The sequence below is a fragment of the Sceloporus occidentalis genome, unplaced genomic scaffold (assembly GCF_023333645.1).
Source record: "Sceloporus occidentalis isolate IW3139 unplaced genomic scaffold, rSceOcc1.0.p SCAF_150, whole genome shotgun sequence".
NCBI classification, from domain to species: Eukaryota; Metazoa; Chordata; class Lepidosauria; order Squamata; family Phrynosomatidae; genus Sceloporus; species Sceloporus occidentalis.
In genome coordinates, this window is record NW_028317130.1 from 1,840,810 (window position 1) to 1,860,681 (window position 19,872).

General features: G+C 47.2%; 1 protein-coding gene across 1 annotated transcript in view; it reads right to left on the minus strand.

Annotated features, from left to right (window-relative positions):
• Positions 1-8,137, minus strand: part of LOC149280668 (serine protease HTRA3-like) — a 48,252-nt gene extending 40,115 nt beyond the window's left edge. Inside the window, exon 1 of the mRNA XM_089500228.1 lies at positions 7,726-8,137. Coding sequence (XP_089356354.1) covers positions 7,726-8,137 — 412 coding nt within the window. The remainder of the gene's footprint in view (positions 1-7,725) is intronic.
• Between the last annotated feature and the right edge of the window lie 11,735 nt (positions 8,138-19,872).

Below are 19,872 nucleotides of genomic sequence, written 5' to 3' on the forward strand. Positions count from 1 at the left end.
CCCATAAAGAAGCCATACCTGCCCATAGGGAATCGCTGGGGAATACTTGCCCATAAAGAAGCCATAAATGCCCATAGGGAATCATTGGGGAATACTTGCCCATAGAGAAACCATACCTGCCCATAGGGAATCACTGGGGAACACTTGCCCATAAAGAAGCCATACCTGCCCATAGGGAATCACTGGGGAACACTTGCCCATAAAGAAGCCATACCTGCCCATAGGGAATCACTGGGGAACACTTGCCCATAAAGAAGCCATACCTGCCCATAGGGAATCACTGGGGAACACTTGCCCATAAAGAAGCCATACCTGCCCATAGGGAATCACTGGGGAACACTTGCCCATAAAGAAGCCATACCTGCCCATAGGGAATCGCTGGGGAATACTTGCCCATAGAGAAACCATACCTGACCATAGGGAATCACTGGGGAACACTTGCCCATAAAGAAGCCATACCTGCCCATAGGGAATCTTTGGAGAATACTTGCCCATAAAGAAGCCATACCTGCCCATAGGGAATCATTGGGGAATACTTGCCCATAGAGAAGCCATACCTGACCATAAGGAATCATTGGGGAATACTTGCCCATAGAGAAGCCATACCTGACCATAGGAAATCATTGGGGAATACTTGCCCATAGAGAAGCCATACCTGCACATAGGGAATCATTGGGGAACACTTGCCCATAAAGAAGCCATACCTGCCCATAGGGAATCACTGGGGAACACTTGCCCATAAAGAAGCCATACCTGCCCATAGGGAATCGCTGGGGAATACTTGCCCATAGAGAAGCCATACCTGCCCATAGGGAATCGCTGGGGAATACTTGCCCATAAAGAAGCCATACCTGCCCATAGGGAATCACTGGGGAATACTTGCCCATAGAGAAGCCATACCTGCCCATAGAGAATCCCTGGGGAATACTTGCCCATAAAGAAGCCATACCTGCCCATAGGGAATCGCTGGGGAATACTTGCCCATAAAGAAGCCATACCTGCCCATAGGGAATCGCTGGGGAATACTAGCCCATAAAGAAGCCATAAATGCCCATAGGGAATCATTGGGGAATACTTGCCCATAGAGAAACCATACCTGACCATAGGGAATCACTGGGGAACACTTGCCCATAAAGAAGCCATACCTGCCCATAGGGAATCACTGGGGAACACTTGCCCATAAAGAAGCCATACCTGCCCATAGGGAATCACTGGGGAACACTTGCCCATAAAGAAGCCATACCTGCCCATAGGGAATCACTGGGAAACACTTGCCCATAAAGAAGCCATACCTGCCCATAGGGAATCACTGGGGAACACTTGCCCATAAAGAAGCCATACCTGCCCATAGGGAATCGCTGGGGAATACTTGCCCATAGAGAAACCATACCTGACCATAGGGAATCACTGGGGAACACTTGCCCATAAAGAAGCCATACCTGCCCATAGGGAATCTTTGGAGAATACTTGCCCATAAAGAAGCCATACCTGCCCATAGGGAATCATTGGGGAATACTTGCCCATAGAGAAGCCATACCTGACCATAAGGAATCATTGGGGAATACTTGCCCATAGAGAAGCCATACCTGACCATAGGAAATCATTGGGGAATACTTGCCCATAGAGAAGCCATACCTGCACATAGGGAATCATTGGGGAACACTTGCCCATAGAGAAGCCATACCTGCCCATAGGGAATCGCTGGGGAATACTTGCCCATAAAGAAGCCATACCTGCCCATAGAGAATCCCTGGGGAATACTTGCCCATAAAGAAGCCATACCTGCCCATAGGGAATCGCTGGGGAATACTTGCCCATAAAGAAGCCATACCTGCCCATAGGGAATCGCTGGGGAATACTTGCCCATAGAGAAGCCATACCTGCCCATAGGGAATCGCTGGGGAATACTTGCCCATAAAGAAGCCATACCTGCCCATAGGGAATCACTGGGGAATACTTGCCCATAGAGAAGCCATACCTGCCCATAGAGAATCCCTGGGGAATACTTGCCCATAAAGAAGCCATACCTGCCCATAGGGAATCGCTGGGGAATACTTGCCCATAAAGAAGCCATACCTGCCCATAGGGAATCGCTGGGGAATACTTGCCCATAAAGAAGCCATAAATGCCCATAGGGAATCATTGGGGAATACTTGCCCATAGAGAAACCATACCTGACCATAGGGAATCACTGGGGAACACTTGCCCATAAAGAAGCCATACCTGCCCATAGGGAATCACTGGGGAACACTTGCCCATAAAGAAGCCATACCTGCCCATAGGGAATCACTGGGGAACACTTGCCCATAAAGAAGCCATACCTGCCCATAGGGAATCACTGGGGAACACTTGCCCATAAAGAAGCCATACCTGCCCATAGGGAATCACTGGGGAACACTTGCCCATAAAGAAGCCATACCTGCCCATAGGGAATCGCTGGGGAATACTTGCCCATAGAGAAACCATACCTGACCATAGGGAATCACTGGGGAACACTTGCCCATAAAGAAGCCATACCTGCCCATAGGGAATCTTTGGAGAATACTTGCCCATAAAGAAGCCATACCTGCCCATAGGGAATCATTGGGGAATACTTGCCCATAGAGAAGCCATACCTGACCATAAGGAATCATTGGGGAATACTTGCCCATAGAGAAGCCATACCTGACCATAGGAAATCATTGGGGAATACTTGCCCATAGAGAAGCCATACCTGCACATAGGGAATCATTGGGGAACACTTGCCCATAAAGAAGCCATACCTGCCCATAGGGAATCACTGGGGAACACTTGCCCATAAAGAAGCCATACCTGCCCATAGGGAATCGCTGGGGAATACTTGCCCATAGAGAAGCCATACCTGCCCATAGGGAATCGCTGGGGAATACTTGCCCATAAAGAAGCCATACCTGCCCATAGGGAATCACTGGGGAATACTTGCCCATAGAGAAGCCATACCTGCCCATAGAGAATCCCTGGGGAATACTTGCCCATAAAGAAGCCATACCTGCCCATAGGGAATCGCTGGGGAATACTTGCCCATAAAGAAGCCATACCTGCCCATAGGGAATCGCTGGGGAATACTTGCCCATAAAGAAGCCATAAATGCCCATAGGGAATCATTGGGGAATACTTGCCCATAGAGAAACCATACCTGACCATAGGGAATCACTGGGGAACACTTGCCCATAAAGAAGCCATACCTGCCCATAGGGAATCACTGGGGAACACTTGCCCATAAAGAAGCCATACCTGCCCATAGGGAATCACTGGGGAACACTTGCCCATAAAGAAGCCATACCTGCCCATAGGGAATCACTGGGGAACACTTGCCCATAAAGAAGCCATACCTGCCCATAGGGAATCACTGGGGAACACTTGCCCCTAAAGAAGCCATACCTGCCCATAGGGAATCGCTGGGGAATACTTGCCCATAGAGAAACCATACCTGACCATAGGGAATCACTGGGGAACACTTGCCCATAAAGAAGCCATACCTGCCCATAGGGAATCTTTGGAGAATACTTGCCCATAAAGAAGCCATACCTGCCCATAGGGAATCATTGGGGAATACTTGCCCATAGAGAAGCCATACCTGACCATAAGGAATCATTGGGGAATACTTGCCCATAGAGAAGCCATACCTGACCATAGGAAATCATTGGGGAATACTTGCCCATAGAGAAGCCATACCTGCACATAGGGAATCATTGGGGAACACTTGCCCATAGAGAAGCCATACCTGCCCATAGGGAATCGCTGGGGAATACTTGCCCATAAAGAAGCCATACCTGCCCATAGAGAATCCCTGGGGAATACTTGCCCATAAAGAAGCCATACCTGCCCATAGGGAATCGCTGGGGAATACTTGCCCATAAAGAAGCCATACCTGCCCATAGGGAATCGCTGGGGAATACTTGCCCATAGAGAAGCCATACCTGCCCATAGGGAATCGCTGGGGAATACTTGCCCATAAAGAAGCCATACCTGCCCATAGGGAATCACTGGGGAATACTTGCCCATAGAGAAGCCATACCTGCCCATAGAGAATCCCTGGGGAATACTTGCCCATAAAGAAGCCATACCTGCCCATAGGGAATCGCTGGGGAATACTTGCCCATAAAGAAGCCATACCTGCCCATAGGGAATCGCTGGGGAATACTTGCCCATAAAGAAGCCATAAATGCCCATAGGGAATCATTGGGGAATACTTGCCCATAGAGAAACCATACCTGACCATAGGGAATCACTGGGGAACACTTGCCCATAAAGAAGCCATACCTGCCCATAGGGAATCACTGGGGAACACTTGCCCATAAAGAAGCCATACCTGCCCATAGGGAATCACTGGGGAACACTTGCCCATAAAGAAGCCATACGTGCCCATAGGGAATCACTGGGGAACACTTGCCCATAAAGTAGCCATACCTGCCCATAGGGAATCACTGGGGAACACTTGCCCATAAAGAAGCCATACCTGCCCATAGGGAATCGCTGGGGAATACTTGCCCATAGAGAAACCATACCTGACCATAGGGAATCACTGGGGAACACTTGCCCATAAAGAAGCCATACCTGCCCATAGGGAATCTTTGGAGAATACTTGCCCATAAAGAAGCCATACCTGCCCATAGGGAATCATTGGGGAATACTTGCCCATAGAGAAGCCATACCTGACCATAAGGAATCATTGGGGAATACTTGCCCATAGAGAAGCCATACCTGACCATAGGAAATCATTGGGGAATACTTGCCCATAGAGAAGCCATACCTGCACATAGGGAATCATTGGGGAACACTTGCCCATAAAGAAGCCATACCTGCCCATAGGGAATCACTGGGGAACACTTGCCCATAGAGAAGCCATACCTGCCCATAGGGAATCGCTGGGGAATACTTGCCCATAGAGAAGCCATACCTGCCCATAGGGAATCACTGGGGAACACTTGCCCATAAAGAAGCCATACCTGCCCATAGGGAATCGCTGGGGAACACTTGCCCATAAAGAAGCCATACCTGCCCATAGGGAATCACTGGGGAACACTTGCCCATAGAGAAGCCATACATGCCCATAGGGAATCGCTGGGAAATACTTGCCCATAGAGAAGCCATACCTGACCATAGGGAATCACTGGGGAACACTTGCCCATAAAGAAGCCATACCTGCCCATAGGGAATCTTTGGAGAATACTTGCCCATAAAGAAGCCATACCTGCCCATAGGGAGTCATTGGGGAATACTTGCCCATAGAGAAGCCATACCTGCCCATAGGGAATCGCTGGGGAATACTTGCCCATAGATAAGCCATACCTGCCCATAGGGAATCATTGGGGAATACTTGCCCATAGAGAAGCCATACCTGCCCATAGGGAATCACTGGGGAATACTTGCCCATAGAGAAGCCATACCTGCCCATAGGGAATCACTGGGGAACACTTGCCCATAGAGAAGCCATACCTGCCCATAGGGAATCACTGGGGAACACTTGCCCATAGAGAAGCCATACCTGCCCATAGGGAATCACTGGGGAATACTTGCCCATAGAGAAACCATACCTGCCCATAGGGAATCACTGGGGAATACTTGCCCATAGAGAAGCCATACCTGCCCATAGGGAATCACTGGGGAATACTTGCCCATAGAGAAACCATACCTGCCCATAGGGAATCACTGGGGAATACTTGCCCATAGAGAAGCCATACCTGCCCATAGGGAATCGTTGGGGAATACTTGCCCATAGAGAAGCCATACCTGACCATAGGGAATCACTGGGGAATACTTGCCCATAGAGAAGCCATACCTGACCATAGGGAATCATTGGGGAATACTTGCCCATAGAGAAGCCATACCTGCCCATAGGGAATCACTGGGGAATACTTGCCCATAGAGAAGCCATACCTGCCCATAGGGAATCATTGGGGAATACTTGCCCATAGAGAAGCCATACCTGCCCATAGGGAATCACTGGGGAATACTTGCCCATAGAGAAGCCATACCTGCCCATAGGGAATCACTGGGGAATACTTGCCCATAGAGAAGCCATACCTGCCCATAGGGAATCATTGGGGAATACTTGCCCATAGAGAAGCCATACCTGCCCATAGGGAATCACTGGGGAATACTTGCCCATAGAGAAGCCATACCTGCCCATAGGGAATCATTGGGGAATACTTGCCCATAGAGAAGCCATACCTGCCCATAGGGAATCACTGGGGAATACTTGCCCATAGAGAAACCATACCTGCCCATAGGGAATCACTGGGGAATACTTGCCCATAGAGAAGCCATACCTGCCCATAGGGAATCACTGGGGAATACTTGCCCATAGAGAAGCCATACCTGCCCATAGGGAATCACTGGGGAATACTTGCCCATAGAGAAGCCATACCTGCCCATAGGGAATCATTGGGGAATACTTGCCCATAGAGAAGCCATACCTGCCCATAGGGAATCACTGGGGAATACTTGCCCATAGAGAAACCATACCTGCCCATAGGGAATCACTGGGGAATACTTGCCCATAGAGAAGCCATACCTGCCCATAGGGAATCACTGGGGAATATTTGCCCATAGAGAAGCCATACCTGCCCATAGGGAATCACTGGGGAATACTTGCCCATAGAGAAACCATACCTGCCCATAGGGAATCACTGGGGAATACTTGCCCATAGAGAAGCCATACCTGCCCATAGGGAATCACTGGGGAATACTTGCCCATAGAGAAGCCATACCTGCCCATAGGGAATCACTGGGGAATACTTGCCCATAGAGAAGCCATACCTGCCCATAGGGAATCACTGGGGAATACTTGCCCATAGAGAAGCCATACCTGCCCATAGGGAATCATTGGGGAATACTTGCCCATAGAGAAGCCATACCTGCCCATAGGGAATCGCTGGGGAATACTTGCCCATAGAGAAGCCATACCTGCCCATAGGGAATCGCTGGGGAATACTTGCCCATAGAGAAACCACACCTGCCCATAGGGAATCGCTGGGGAATACTTGCCTATAGAGAACCCATACCTGCCCATAGGGAATCACTGGGGAACACTTGCCCATAGAGAAGCCATACCTGCCCATAGGGAATCACTGGGGAATACTTGCCCATAGAGAAACCATACCTGCCCATAGGGAATCACTGGGGAATACTTGCCCATAGAGAAACCATACCTGCCCATAGGGAATCATTGGGGAATACTTGCCCATAGAGAAACCATACCTGCCCATAGGGAATCACTGGGGAATACTTGCCCATAGAGAAACCATACCTGCCCATAGGGAATCACTGGGGAATACTTGCCCATAGAGAAGCCATACCTGCCCATAGGGAATCACTGGGGAATACTTGCCCATAGAGAAACCATACCTGCCCATAGGGAATCATTGGGGAATACTTGCCCATAGAGAAACCATACCTGCCCATAGGGAATCATTGGGGAATACTTGCCCATAGAGAAGCCATACCTGCCCATAGGGAATCACTGGGGAACACTTGCCCATAAAGAAGCCATACCTGCCCATAGGGAATCACTGGGGAATTCCCGCTGTGGCCAAGCATTCTCCAATGATTCTCTATGGGCAAGCCCGGTCATTTCTTTCAGTACCTCCCCTTGGGGAGGTCACACTCTCTCAGCCTCGGAGGGAGGATGGCTCTCTCCGCCCTGAGGAAGCCAGCCCACGTGGCGGCGGTGCCTCCGGGGGTGGTGGTGGCGCTGGGCCTTACCGGCTCTGCAGGCGCCCTTCTGGGCCTGGCGTACCGGGGGCAGCCCCCTCTGGAGCGCCTGGCGCTGGGCGGTCTTGAGGCGGCAGGCGTTGGCGTAGCTCCTGCCGTCGGTGCCGCAGACGGCTCCGCTGAGCTTGCACTGGCAGGTGCCCGGGGGGCCTTGGTCGGAGGCGAGGCGGCACTGGAGGCTCTCCCCGCACGGAGGGTCCTCCGCCCGGCCGCAGGGCTCGCCCTCGCCCGCCGCGCACACCAGGCAGCAGTTGCAGCCGTCCGGGACGTAGCCGCTCGGGCAGCCGGGGCTCGGGCAGCGGGACACGTCGCACCGCGCCGGGCAGCGCTCGCTCCCCATCGCTCCCCGCCCCGACAGCAGCAAGACCAGCAGCAGCAGCAGCGGGACCCCCTCCGTCCGCATCCTTCCAAGCTCCGCTCTGAAGTGGCTCCCGCAGAAGCAGCAGCAGCAGCAGCAGCACTAGCTCCCTTGGGCGGGGCCAACGTCAGCCAATCAGCGCCAGGCAGCCTCCAGCCAGAGGCGCGTCCGCCATGTTTGGGCCCGTTGCCATAGTAACGCACTCAGAGGGGCGCCTCAGACAGGGCCTAGTCTAGGCCAAAGGCACTAAGGCAGGCCCTCTAACGGGCCAAAGGGAGCGCCTACGTGGAAGGCTCTGTCTCCCGTCCCAGGCCACTTCGGCCAAGGGCAGGGCGAGGAGGAAGAGAGGGGACATATTCCCCCTAGGGTCCTCCTGGGCTGCATGCACACTGGAGAAATAATCCAGTTTGACACCCCTTGAGCAGCTGCCAGGGCTCAGTGCTGTGGAATTCTGGGAACTGGAGTGGGTTGTGGCACCAGAGCTTTGCCCAATTGGGTTATTTCTCCAGTGTGACTGGACTCTTTCTAAAGCAGGGGCAGATGTGGAAACCTTGTCCTCCAGACTAACTATGGGCAAACACTGGAAACAGTAGTCCTCCAGACTACTGTGGGCAATCACTGGAAACACTAGTCCTCCAGACTAGCTGTGGGCAAGCACTGCGGAAACACTAGTCCTCCAGACTAGCTGTGGGCAAGCACTGTGGAAACACTAGTCCTCCAGACTAGCTGTGGGCAAGCACTGTGGAAACACTAGTCCTCCAGACTAGCTGTGGGCAAACACTGTGGAAACACTAGTCCTCCAGACTAGCTGTGGGCAAGCACTGTGGAAACACTAGTCCTCCAGACTAGCTGTGGGCAAGCACTGCGGAAACAGTAGTCCTCCAGACTAGCTGTGGGCAAGCACTGCGGAAACAGTAGTCCTCCAGACTAGCTGTGGGCAAGCACTGCGGAAACAGTAGTCCTCCAGACTAGCTGTGGGCAAGCACTGCGGAAACAGTAGTCCTCCAGACTAGCTGTGGGCAAACACTGCGGAAACACTAGTCCTCCAGACTAGCTGTGGGCAAGCACTGTGGAAACAGTAGTCCTCCAGACTAGCTGTGGGCAAACACTGCGGAAACACTAGTCCTCCAGACTAGCTGTGGGCAAGCACTGTGGAAACACTAGTCCTCCAGACTAGCTGTGGGCAAGCACTGTGGAAACACTAGTCCTCCAGACTAGCTGTGGGCAAGCACTGCGGAAACACTAGTCCTCCAGACTAGCTGTGGGCAAGCACTGTGGAAACACTAGTCCTCCAGACTAGCTGTGGGCAAGCACTGTGGAAACACTAGTCCTCCAGACTAGCTGTGGGCAAGCACTGTGGAAACAGTAGTCCTCCAGACTAGCTGTGGGCAAGCACTGCGGAAACAGTAGTCCTCCAGACTAGCTGTGGGCAAGCACTGTGGAAACACTAGTCCTCCAGACTAGCTGTGGGCAAGCACTGTGGAAACACTAGTCCTCCAGACTAGCTGTGGGCAAGCACTGTGGAAACACTAGTCCTCCAGACTAGCTGTGGGCAAGCACTGCGGAAACAGTAGTCCTCCAGACTAGCTGTGGGCAAGCACTGTGGAAACAGTAGTCCTCCAGACTAGCTGTGGGCAAACACTGCGGAAACACTAGTCCTCCAGACTAGCTGTGGGCAAACACTGTGGAAACACTAGTCCTCCAGACTAACTGTGGGCAAACACTGCGGAAACACTAGTCCTCCAGACTAGCTGTGGGCAAACACTGGAAACACTAGTCCTCCAGACTAGCTGTGGGCAAACACTGCGGAAACACTAGTCCTCCAGACTAGCTGTGGGCAAACACTGCGGAAACACTAGTCCTCCAGACTAGCTGTGGGCAAACACTGCGGAAACACTAGTCCTCCAGACTAGCTGTGGGCAAACACTGCGGAAACACTAGTCCTCCAGACTAGCTGTGGGCAAACACTGTGGAAACACTAGTCCTCCAGACTAACTGTGGGCAAGCACTGCGGAAACACTAGTCCTCCAGACTAGCTGTGGGCAAACACTGGAAACACTAGTCCTCCAGACTAGCTGTGGGCAAACACTGCGGAAACACTAGTCCTCCAGACTAGCTGTGGGCAAACACTGTGGAAACACTAGTCCTCCAGACTAGCTGTGGGCAAACACTGTGGAAACACTAGTCCTCCAGACTAGCTGTGGGCAAACACTGGAAACACTAGTCCTCCAGACTGTGGGCAAACACTGTGGAAACACTAGTCCTCCAGACTAACTGTGGGCAAGCACTGTGGAAACACTAGTCCTCCAGGAGACCTTGGAGTCCCCAAACGGTGCCCTTAAAAGGGATTTATTTTTTTTTGGACTTCAGCTCCCAGAATCCCAGACTATTGGCCAACATGGCTGAGGCTTCTGGGAGCTGAAGTTCAAAATCAAGAGCACAGTTTGGGGACCACTGTCTTAAAGAGATTTTGAATTTCAGCTCCCAGAAGCCTCAGCCATGTTGGCCAATAGCCTGGGATTCTGGGAGCTGAAGTCCAAAATGTCTTAAAGGGCACATTTTGGGGACCACTAGGTTAGAGGGACCAGACACATCTTCTTTGTCCTGGACATGTCCTCCATTTCAGCCTTCTGCCCAGGAGGAATTCCCAAATGCCCTCCATTTTGAGCAGGACTAAGAAGCCTGCCTTTATGCTTCTGGGAGTGTTTTTAGCCTTTATATGTCCGTCCTCCATTTTCCTGGCATGCCCTCCATTTTGAGGTGCCTTGCCTTCTTTTTCTGTGAGGACATCTGATCCCACTGAGTAGGGGCTCCTGCCTCGCAGGTGGCAGAGTAGTTCTAATTTTAAAGCCCATTTTGGCAACCAGACCATGCCTTTCTGTGAGTGATGGCCTTTCCTTGAATTTGGCCCCAACTCAACACCAGATGTTAATGTAATGAGGTATTGCATTACAAAGACTGCCCTTCTCTTTTTCCTTTTCCCGCGTAGCAGCACCCACCCACCTTTTTAGCCAAGAAACATGTAGGACATGATAGGAAAAGTAGCTCAGAGTCCGTACTCAGTGTCTTCCCTTCAGGGGTGAGCAGTTGTACATTGCAGGTTAAATTTCCCTTCATTGAAATGCTTGGGATGAGAAGAATTTTGGATTTCAGATTTATGTATTGGCATATATGTATATAATAGCTTGAAGATAGCACACCATTCACTTATGTAGAGAGATCTTGTAGCACCTTTGAGACTAACTGAAAGAAAGAAGCTGGCAATATGAGCTTTCCTATGATCACACGGGATGGATCCCCTCAAGAAACTTGATTTAAAGTGGAAAAAACCTGCAAAAGTGGGTTGTTTTTCACATGATGTTCAGGGTTAACCTGAACAGGAATTACCTGCAAAAGTGGGTAGTTTTTCAGACAACGTTTGCGTCAATTGGAAATAACGCAACATTAATCCAAATGCAAAGTCAACAAAACCTGTCCCTTCTTATTTTCGGGAACTTCCCAAAAGTAAAAAGTAGTGTGTTTTGTCAACTTTGCTTTTGGATTAATGTCACGTTATTTCTCATTGACACCAACGCATCTGAAAAACAACCTGCAAAAGTGAGTGTTTTGCGGATTTTAAAATCCCGTATCTGCACGGGATTTAACCAATTTGCCTCTGTGTGATAAAGTCCTAGTGGACTAAAGTCTTCTTCCTGAGATGCATTTGGAAGTTAAATGTAGGAAGGCTCCTGCTGCCAACTTCTTTCTTTTGGTGAGTCTCAGAGGTGCTGCAAGATCTCTCTATGTATTGATTCTACAGACTAACACAGCTGTATCTTAAAATTCATTTATGTATCATCTACACCTTATACACATAGCCTGAAGAGAGGTTTATCCAATATTTTAAATCATTTTGTAGATGAAACAAAGCCTGTGTGCATGGAACCATCAGGAGGCAAAGATGTCACTTATCTCAGCCACCCATGAGTTTGGTGTTTCCAAATTCAGAATTCCAGATAAGGGAGACTCAGCCTGTAATTGTAATGTCCCACCCTCCATTCAGAAGAGGGAGCAGCTCTCCTTTCTAAATCTATGTAAGGCTAGCTCCAGTCCTGAAGGGCATCCTTCCCATTCTGCCATGGCAAACCTGGAGCCCAGCTTCTCCCATTTAACCTTAGCCGTCTCCTTCTCATACAAGGCCAATATTGGTGGACAGGCAGGTGTGTGAGTGCATGTGCCTTCATGTTGCCCGTTGACTTAGGGCAACCCCGTTAATTTGAGAGGGTTTACTTAGGCAAAGAATACTTACTTAATTATTATTTAATTATTTACTTACTTACTTATTATTATTAATGTTTATTTATATAGTGCCATAAATTTGCACTTTACAGGCATCATCAAAACAGCATATAGCAGGGGTAGGCAACCTTTTTGAGTCGGGGCCAGGTTGTTGTCCCTCAGACAACTGGGGGGCCGAACTCAAAATGGCACCCGGAGCGGCGCGGAAGCTGCAGCGGGGGCGGCAATCGGCGGCAGGACCGGGCTGGGGCCAGTTCCAAGGCTTCGCCGGGCCGGATCCGGCCCGCGGGCCGTAGGTTGCCGACCCCTGGCATATAGTATACAATCTGCAAATGGCGTACAATCAATATTTTTATTAGTTTAGTTATGTTTGCTTAGTTATTGTTTACTTGTCATTATTGTTTGTATTTTAGAAATAAATACAAAATGTGTTTGTGATTGTGTTTATATTTAATAAAATGATTTTTTTTAAAAGAAAGGAGTGAGTGAATGAAAGAATGAATGAATGAATGAAGAAAGAAATTTTAGTGAGAGAGAAGCCCACAATTTTTGCAAACAGATCTTCCTTAAATAATGATCAGTTTACCAAAATAATATTACAGTGAGAACTCTGTATCTGTGGGGCATCCATTCTAACCCCCCCCCCCCCCCGCAGATACCAAAATCTGTGTTTGTTCATGTACCTTTTTTTAAATGGTGGTGCGGCTGCGTGTACACACCACCATTAAGAAAAACAAGGCCTTGCTGTCCACGGATAGTTAAATCTGCAGATGGCAAGTCTGCCAATATAGAGGGCGGACTGCATAGAAAAATCAGGTTCTGAACAGAAGAAGGTAGAGAATATATTTTAGAATATATTTTATATGTCACTTTGGTTTTCTGTTGTTCAAGGGTAATGGGAACATTCAAAATCTCCTAAATGCAGATAATGAGATGTTCTTCTAAAATACTGTAATAATACATTCTCAGATGCCAGACCTCACATCGTGTTGCTAAGAGATGTTTGGGTGTGTGTGTTTGGGTTGTGCTTATACACATACATAAGTATGTCCACAAAGTGACCAAAAACTGGCTGCCCCACATTGGAACTATGCGGGAAGGAATTCAGACCTAGTTTTGCTGAGCTCCCAACTCTGCAGTTTCTATAATGCATATATCTGATATAGACCTGCCATTTGTAATGCTACCATTATTTCATACATTACTGGCAGAAATTCCCAGCTTCAAAAGCGATTTATCTCCTTTAATCTGGTGCTCTGTCTCTTTCTCTCTGCCCTGCCTCTTCCCACTTTTACCCCCTCCACTCTTTTCCATCTTGCTAGTCTTTCTCTTTCTGGACCCTTATGCTTGTATGTGGTATAGAAATGTACTTGCTATTGCTATTGTCCAATCTTTCTTCTGCTCACCCTCTCTCACCATTTACCAAATGACGGAGTCTTCTTTTCCTCTTATCTCCCCCACCCCACTTTCAATCTCTCTTAATTCTTGGAAAAGTTTAGAGGACCTGCAAAGATAAGCATCAATGGCATTGGCTAGAGGCCCTCCAAAGAAACGAATATCCCAAACTTACCTCCAAGTTTCATCTTTCCTTGTTAGAAAATATGTGCCATTTAGTGATTGAAGCTGGTAGTACAGGTGGTAAACATTTTGATTAAATACAACTACTTTCTTTAAAACAAATCCATTCTAATGCCCCTTAGTATCCACACCAACTTTTAGAAGCTTAGTTTTTGTAGTCTTCAAGCTACGCACCAAATGTGCATGCGTATACACACATACGCACGCACGCACGCACACACACACTTTTGTCATGGATTTTCATTATTTGGACTGGACTGTTAAAGATATCCTGTATATATATATATATATATATATTAGGGCACATATTGATAATCATAAGCATAGAAAATATGTTAACATGTACATGTATACACATGCACACAAATGCTTCAAAAACATCTAAGACGTTACTATCATCTATCAAAGCAGCTGTGGTTATAATATGTGGTTGTGAGAGTTTATTTCTCTTGCTTTCTTCTCTGATGACACCAAGGACTGAAAACTGACTGATACTACTTTGTGAAATTTTTGCTTCCAGCCATTTTGCTGTTCTGCGGGAACAGCATCATTATGGTGCCAGACAATATTGCCTCAGTAGCATACGTGGATGGATGGGAAGGGAAGGATATCTTGCCCTCAAAATTTACAGAGATAAGTACATATAAGCTGGTTGAAGATGTGGTGTTAGATGGTGATGGATGATAGTGAAAAAGATACATATAAAAGAGAAGTGAGAGGAAGCACGTTTTGTGAATAAAAATGGCTTTGCATTAATGTGCCTTTCAGAAAAAATAGCAGCATATAGCTTAGTATTTTCTGCCCAAAATCTCCTAGTTGTTGTTGTTGTTATCTACTTTTGAGTCGATTGCAACTCATGACTCCAAGCCCCCTTATCCACCACCTTCCTGCTCAGGTCCTGCAGTCTCATGCCTATGGTCTTCCTGACTTCCAGAGTTTATCGATCTGTCATGCGGTCTTTCTTTCTACTTCCCTCCACCTTCCCCAACATCACTGTCTTTTCTAATGAGTTGTGCCTTCTCATTATGTGGCCGAAATATGACAGCCTCAATTTAGTCATCTTGACTTCCGAATTTTGGCTTAATCTGTTCTTGGACTGTCCCCCAGCCCCAAACTTTCTAGGGATGCTAGGGCATTACAATTGAAATGTGCAGAGATTAAAAGTACAAATTGCAAAGAATCTGATTATTTGTAACCCATTATTTTTGGGGTGATCAAGGTATAATGAAGCTACATTTCAAAAGTAAGATACCGTAATGACTAAGAGTGAAGTTACTTTATAGGTGCACTGAATAATGGTGTCTAATTACTTTAAAATATTTCCTTCTGAGAGCATTTCCAGAGATGTTCTGATAAGATTTTTTTTCCAGGTTTCATGCCGGTCTCTTATAAAGCCTAAAGTTTAGTGATTAAACTATTTATGAAATATTTTTAAAATAAAGGACAGACCTTATACATGAACTCATATGTGAGATACAAATTGTCTCGTAGATTGGGTGTTCCCAAGCTGCTCTCCAAATAAGGCTCTCCGAATAAAACTGCTGGGAGAGGTTGTTTGAATTTTGACATCCAGTGGATCTTTGTGAAAAATCTTTTCAGCCTCAGTCCAACAAAGCTGTCTTGGTTGCAAACTGGTATCACTCATCAGTAATGGACTGGATATGGGTAAACAAATTGAAACTTGGGTATGAAAGAGGTGCAGTCAAAATGCAGATCAGGGAATAGGGATACAGCTTGTGCTGGATGAGGTGAACCTCTGACAACACAGGTCCACCGTGAGTCTTGGACTGGAAAAAAGGTGGGATAAAATAATAACATTTTTATAATAATCAGTGGGCTGATTTTATCCATTACACATTTGTTCTTTTTTCCTTCTCACGCTCCCTGTCTATGGCAAAACAGAATTATTACAAATCATTGATCTCCGCCAATGAGAGGCGCCCGCAGCATTTGTTCTCCACCTTCAACACTTTGCTTAAACCTCCCTCTCCTTCTGTCTCTTCATCATTCTCTCCTAACAACTTTGCTAATTATTTCATCTCAAAGATTACCACTATTCGCTCTGAGATAGTCCCTCCCGATTCTTCTTCTGTGCATAATATTCTATCGTCCTCACCTAAAAAAAATTCTGTTTTTCCTCCTGCTTCTTTGGATGAACTCTCTACACTTCGAACTCTTCCAAACCTGCAACCTGTTCTCTTGACCCAATTCCTACTCGTCTTCTAATTTCTATAGCTCCGTCTTTTCTGCCCTCACTTCTCCATATATTCAGTCTCTCTCTCTCTACAGGCTCCTTCCCTTCGGACTTCAAACATGCTCTCATTTTCCCAATTCTGAAAAAAACCTTCTCTTGACCCCTCCTCTTTGTCTAGCTATCGTCTGATTTCTCTTCTTCCCTTTCTTTCTAAGGTTTTGGAACGGGTTGTTTATTCTCGCTGTCTTGAGTTTCTTGAAGCCAGCTCCATTCTTGATCCCTTTCGGTCTGGTTTCTGCCCAAGGCATTCTACAGAGACAGCTCTCACTAAGATCTCAAATGACCTTTTACAGGCCAAGGCTAATGGCCTTTACTCTGCTCTTATCCTTCTTGATTTGTCTGCAACCTTTGACACCATTGATCACTGTCTTCTAGTGGATATATTTTCTGACCTTAGGTTCTCAGACTCTGTTCTCAACTGGTTTAGATCTTATTTGTCAGGCCGATTGTTTGCAGTGGTCACAGGTGGTCAGGCTTCGACCTCTGTTCCCTTATCTGTTGGAGTTCCCTAGGGCTCTGTTCTGGGTCTCCTTCTGTTTTCTCTCTACACACTGTCCTTAGGTAAACTCATCAGCTCTTTTGGTTTTTCCTACCATCTGTACGCCGATGACACCCAGTTGTATCTTTCCACCTCCGACCTTTCTCCAAGGCTTGAACAGCAAGTTTCATCTTATCTCACAGCTGTCTCGCAGTGGATGCGCCATTGGCGTTTGAAGATCAACATGTCCAAGACGGAGCTTCTTGTCTTTCCTCCTAAGTCCACCCTTCAACACTCCTTTTCTGTCTCTGTGGACAACATTTCTATTCAACCAGTCCAGCAAGCCCGCAGTCTTGGTTTTATCTTTGACTCTTCTCTGTCGTGTATCCCTCAGATCCAGACCACAGCCAAGGCTTGTAGATTCTTTTTATACAATATTGCCAAAATCCAATCATATCTCTCCGCCTCTACTGCCAAGATTCTGGTCCATGCCCTAGTGATATCACGACTTGCTTACTGTAACATCCTCCTGGCTGGGCTTCCTCTTTCTCACCTCCGTCCTTTAATTTCTGTCCAGCATTCAGCTGCATGCATTATCACATCCGCCCACCACTCTGACCATATCTCTCCTGTGTTGGCATCCCTTCACTGGCTCCCCCTCCCTTTCCATATTCAGTATAAGCTCCTGCTGTCGACGTTTAAAGCCCTCCATCGGCTGGCCCCTTCTTATTTATCAGACCTTCTTTCTCCTCACCTTCCCACTCGAGCCCTCCGTTCTGGTAGTCAAGGTCTGCTGTCCCAGCCCAGGATTTCCTCTGCCCCATCTCAGATTCGCCCCTTTTCACTTGCTGCCCCTCACTCCTGGAACCTTCTTCCCTCGTGAGCAAGGGCCATCACTTCTTTAACCAGCTTCAAAACAGAGTTGAAGACCATCCTGTTCAGAAAAGCATTCCCAGGCATTGCATGATTGTCACTTGCTATTTGATGTTCTTTTGTTGCCTCTTTTATTGAATCATTTCTTGCTATGTATTTTATATGTATTATCCTATTATTTCTTAGATTGTACGCCATAGGCAGGTTTACTCTTTTATATTTATTGTTTTTATGTACAGCGCTATGCAAATTTACAGCACTATATTAATAATAATAATAATAATAATAATAATAATACTGTTAAACTGTGGTGCCTGCCAAAATCTGTATTTTCATGCACTGTTTCTCTCAGCAATGGGAAGGGCAATGATCTGTGCCAGCTTTCCACCTTTTTGTGTCTGATTTCTTTCCTATCTCAGTTCATGGTGGAAACTCAGGAGTTCTCTTTTCTCAGCAGCATCCACCTAGCAGTGCTGCTTTATCAACCAGTTGCTATTTCTATCAATTACCAGGAGGAGGAGCAGAGAAACAACAGGACTCCCAAGTATCACTTGGGGCTACAACATTATGGTGCTATATTTCCACTTTAGGTGCCACAGCAACATCCCACAAAATCCTGGGATTTGCAGTGCAGGGGAAAGCAGTTAGAATTCTCAGCCAGAGAACTCCAGGAACCTCACCAGACTAGAAAGCCCAGGATTCCATAGGATGAAACAATGGTCATTACAGTGGAATAATACTTCTATTACAGTGTGATGTGAATGGCATATTGGTCACCTTAGCTCTCTTAGTTGCTGTGTGGGGGTTTCTCTCCTTTTACAGCTAAGTTGCTGAGAAACTGTTGGTGGGACCACTTGGGTGGCTCTTGCTGATCCTAGGAGTTTATCACACAGGGGACAATTTAAAGTATAAATGGTGATTAACCCATGATAATCCTGCAATTGCGCTAATGGTTTTCACACAACTTCATGTTCAAAGTGATATTATTCTGTGAATAACCTGTTATTATTGCACAGTTGTGCTAATGGTTTTCACACAACATCGAGGCAACCACATGGTCCCTAACCCTAGAATGCACCGTCATTGTTACGTGACATGTGGTGTCCCCACGTCACCCGCGTCACGTATGTAATGAGTATGCCATTGGTGCACTCGCTACGTCTGCCCTGCAGTGGAAAAAGAACCCACTTCCCTCTGGGAGGAAAGTAAGCTGCCAGCAGGCTGCCCTTTTTGGGTGGTCTGTCCCAGGTCAATGTAATCCTTTATGCAGGAGTTTCCTAAGACATGAAAATTATTTAATGGGTTCCTTAGGGTAAAGGGATTGAGAAAGGCTGCTTTATAGCCTTCACAGCACATGATCTGACATAGGAGGTCTAGTCCCAATAACTCTGCAATTGCAGATGCTGGCTGTGCTAACATTCTCACTAAATGTATGCCCCATGCTGCTGCAAGTGCTGGGCTGTGAGGGGGGGGGATTATGTGGTTGACCACATGACCAGAACATACTTTTTGAGATTGTAGACAGCTTGTGTCTGCACATGGAGAGATAGAGAATAGTGAGGAAGGCAGGTAATGATAACAGTCCAGTGGCATGCTAGCCAGATGATGTATGAAAAAAATGATAAATCTCTTTGCCCTGGAATGGTCAGCAAGTGGTCAGATTGTCAGCAAAGTGTGCTTGGTCATGGAACATGTACTTCTATGCAAGGTGGCTACTCTTGAGAATTACACCCAGGTATCAATGCTATCAATTATTTATCAACTAGGGCTGTGAGAGAGCTGGTATACCTGCAAACTGGTGATGTCGCATGAATGTGTCTTTATTGTGGAGATAGGACAAATCTGTAGAGCAAGATATGTATAACCATGCACACTTGTTCTGTTTTCTCCAGAAACTGGTGCAGTTGGCACAGAGGCAGAGCTGAGCCATTTCTGCCACCTAAAAATGTAATGCCTAAATGCTTCTGTCACTGAGTAAGCAAGCCTTCCCGTTGGAAATATTTCCAGTTTATCTGAATGGTTTGGTGTGTTCATTTGCCTCCAAACCATTACAGCTCTCCGGTATCAACTCAGTGTTTCCATAGCCTTCACAATCAAGATAGAAAAAAGAGGTAGTGCTGGATATTACCTTGATTACATCACGTTTTGATTATGGAACAAAGTAGTATGAAGGACTCCCTCAGAAAACCATCTAGACGTTTTACCTAGCATACTAGTTATTTGGACAATATGTTTTGTGACTGCATATATACACCCCAGGTTCAGCTTAGTTCTTCCAAAATGTATATACCCAGACAATAATAACAAACATCATGCATA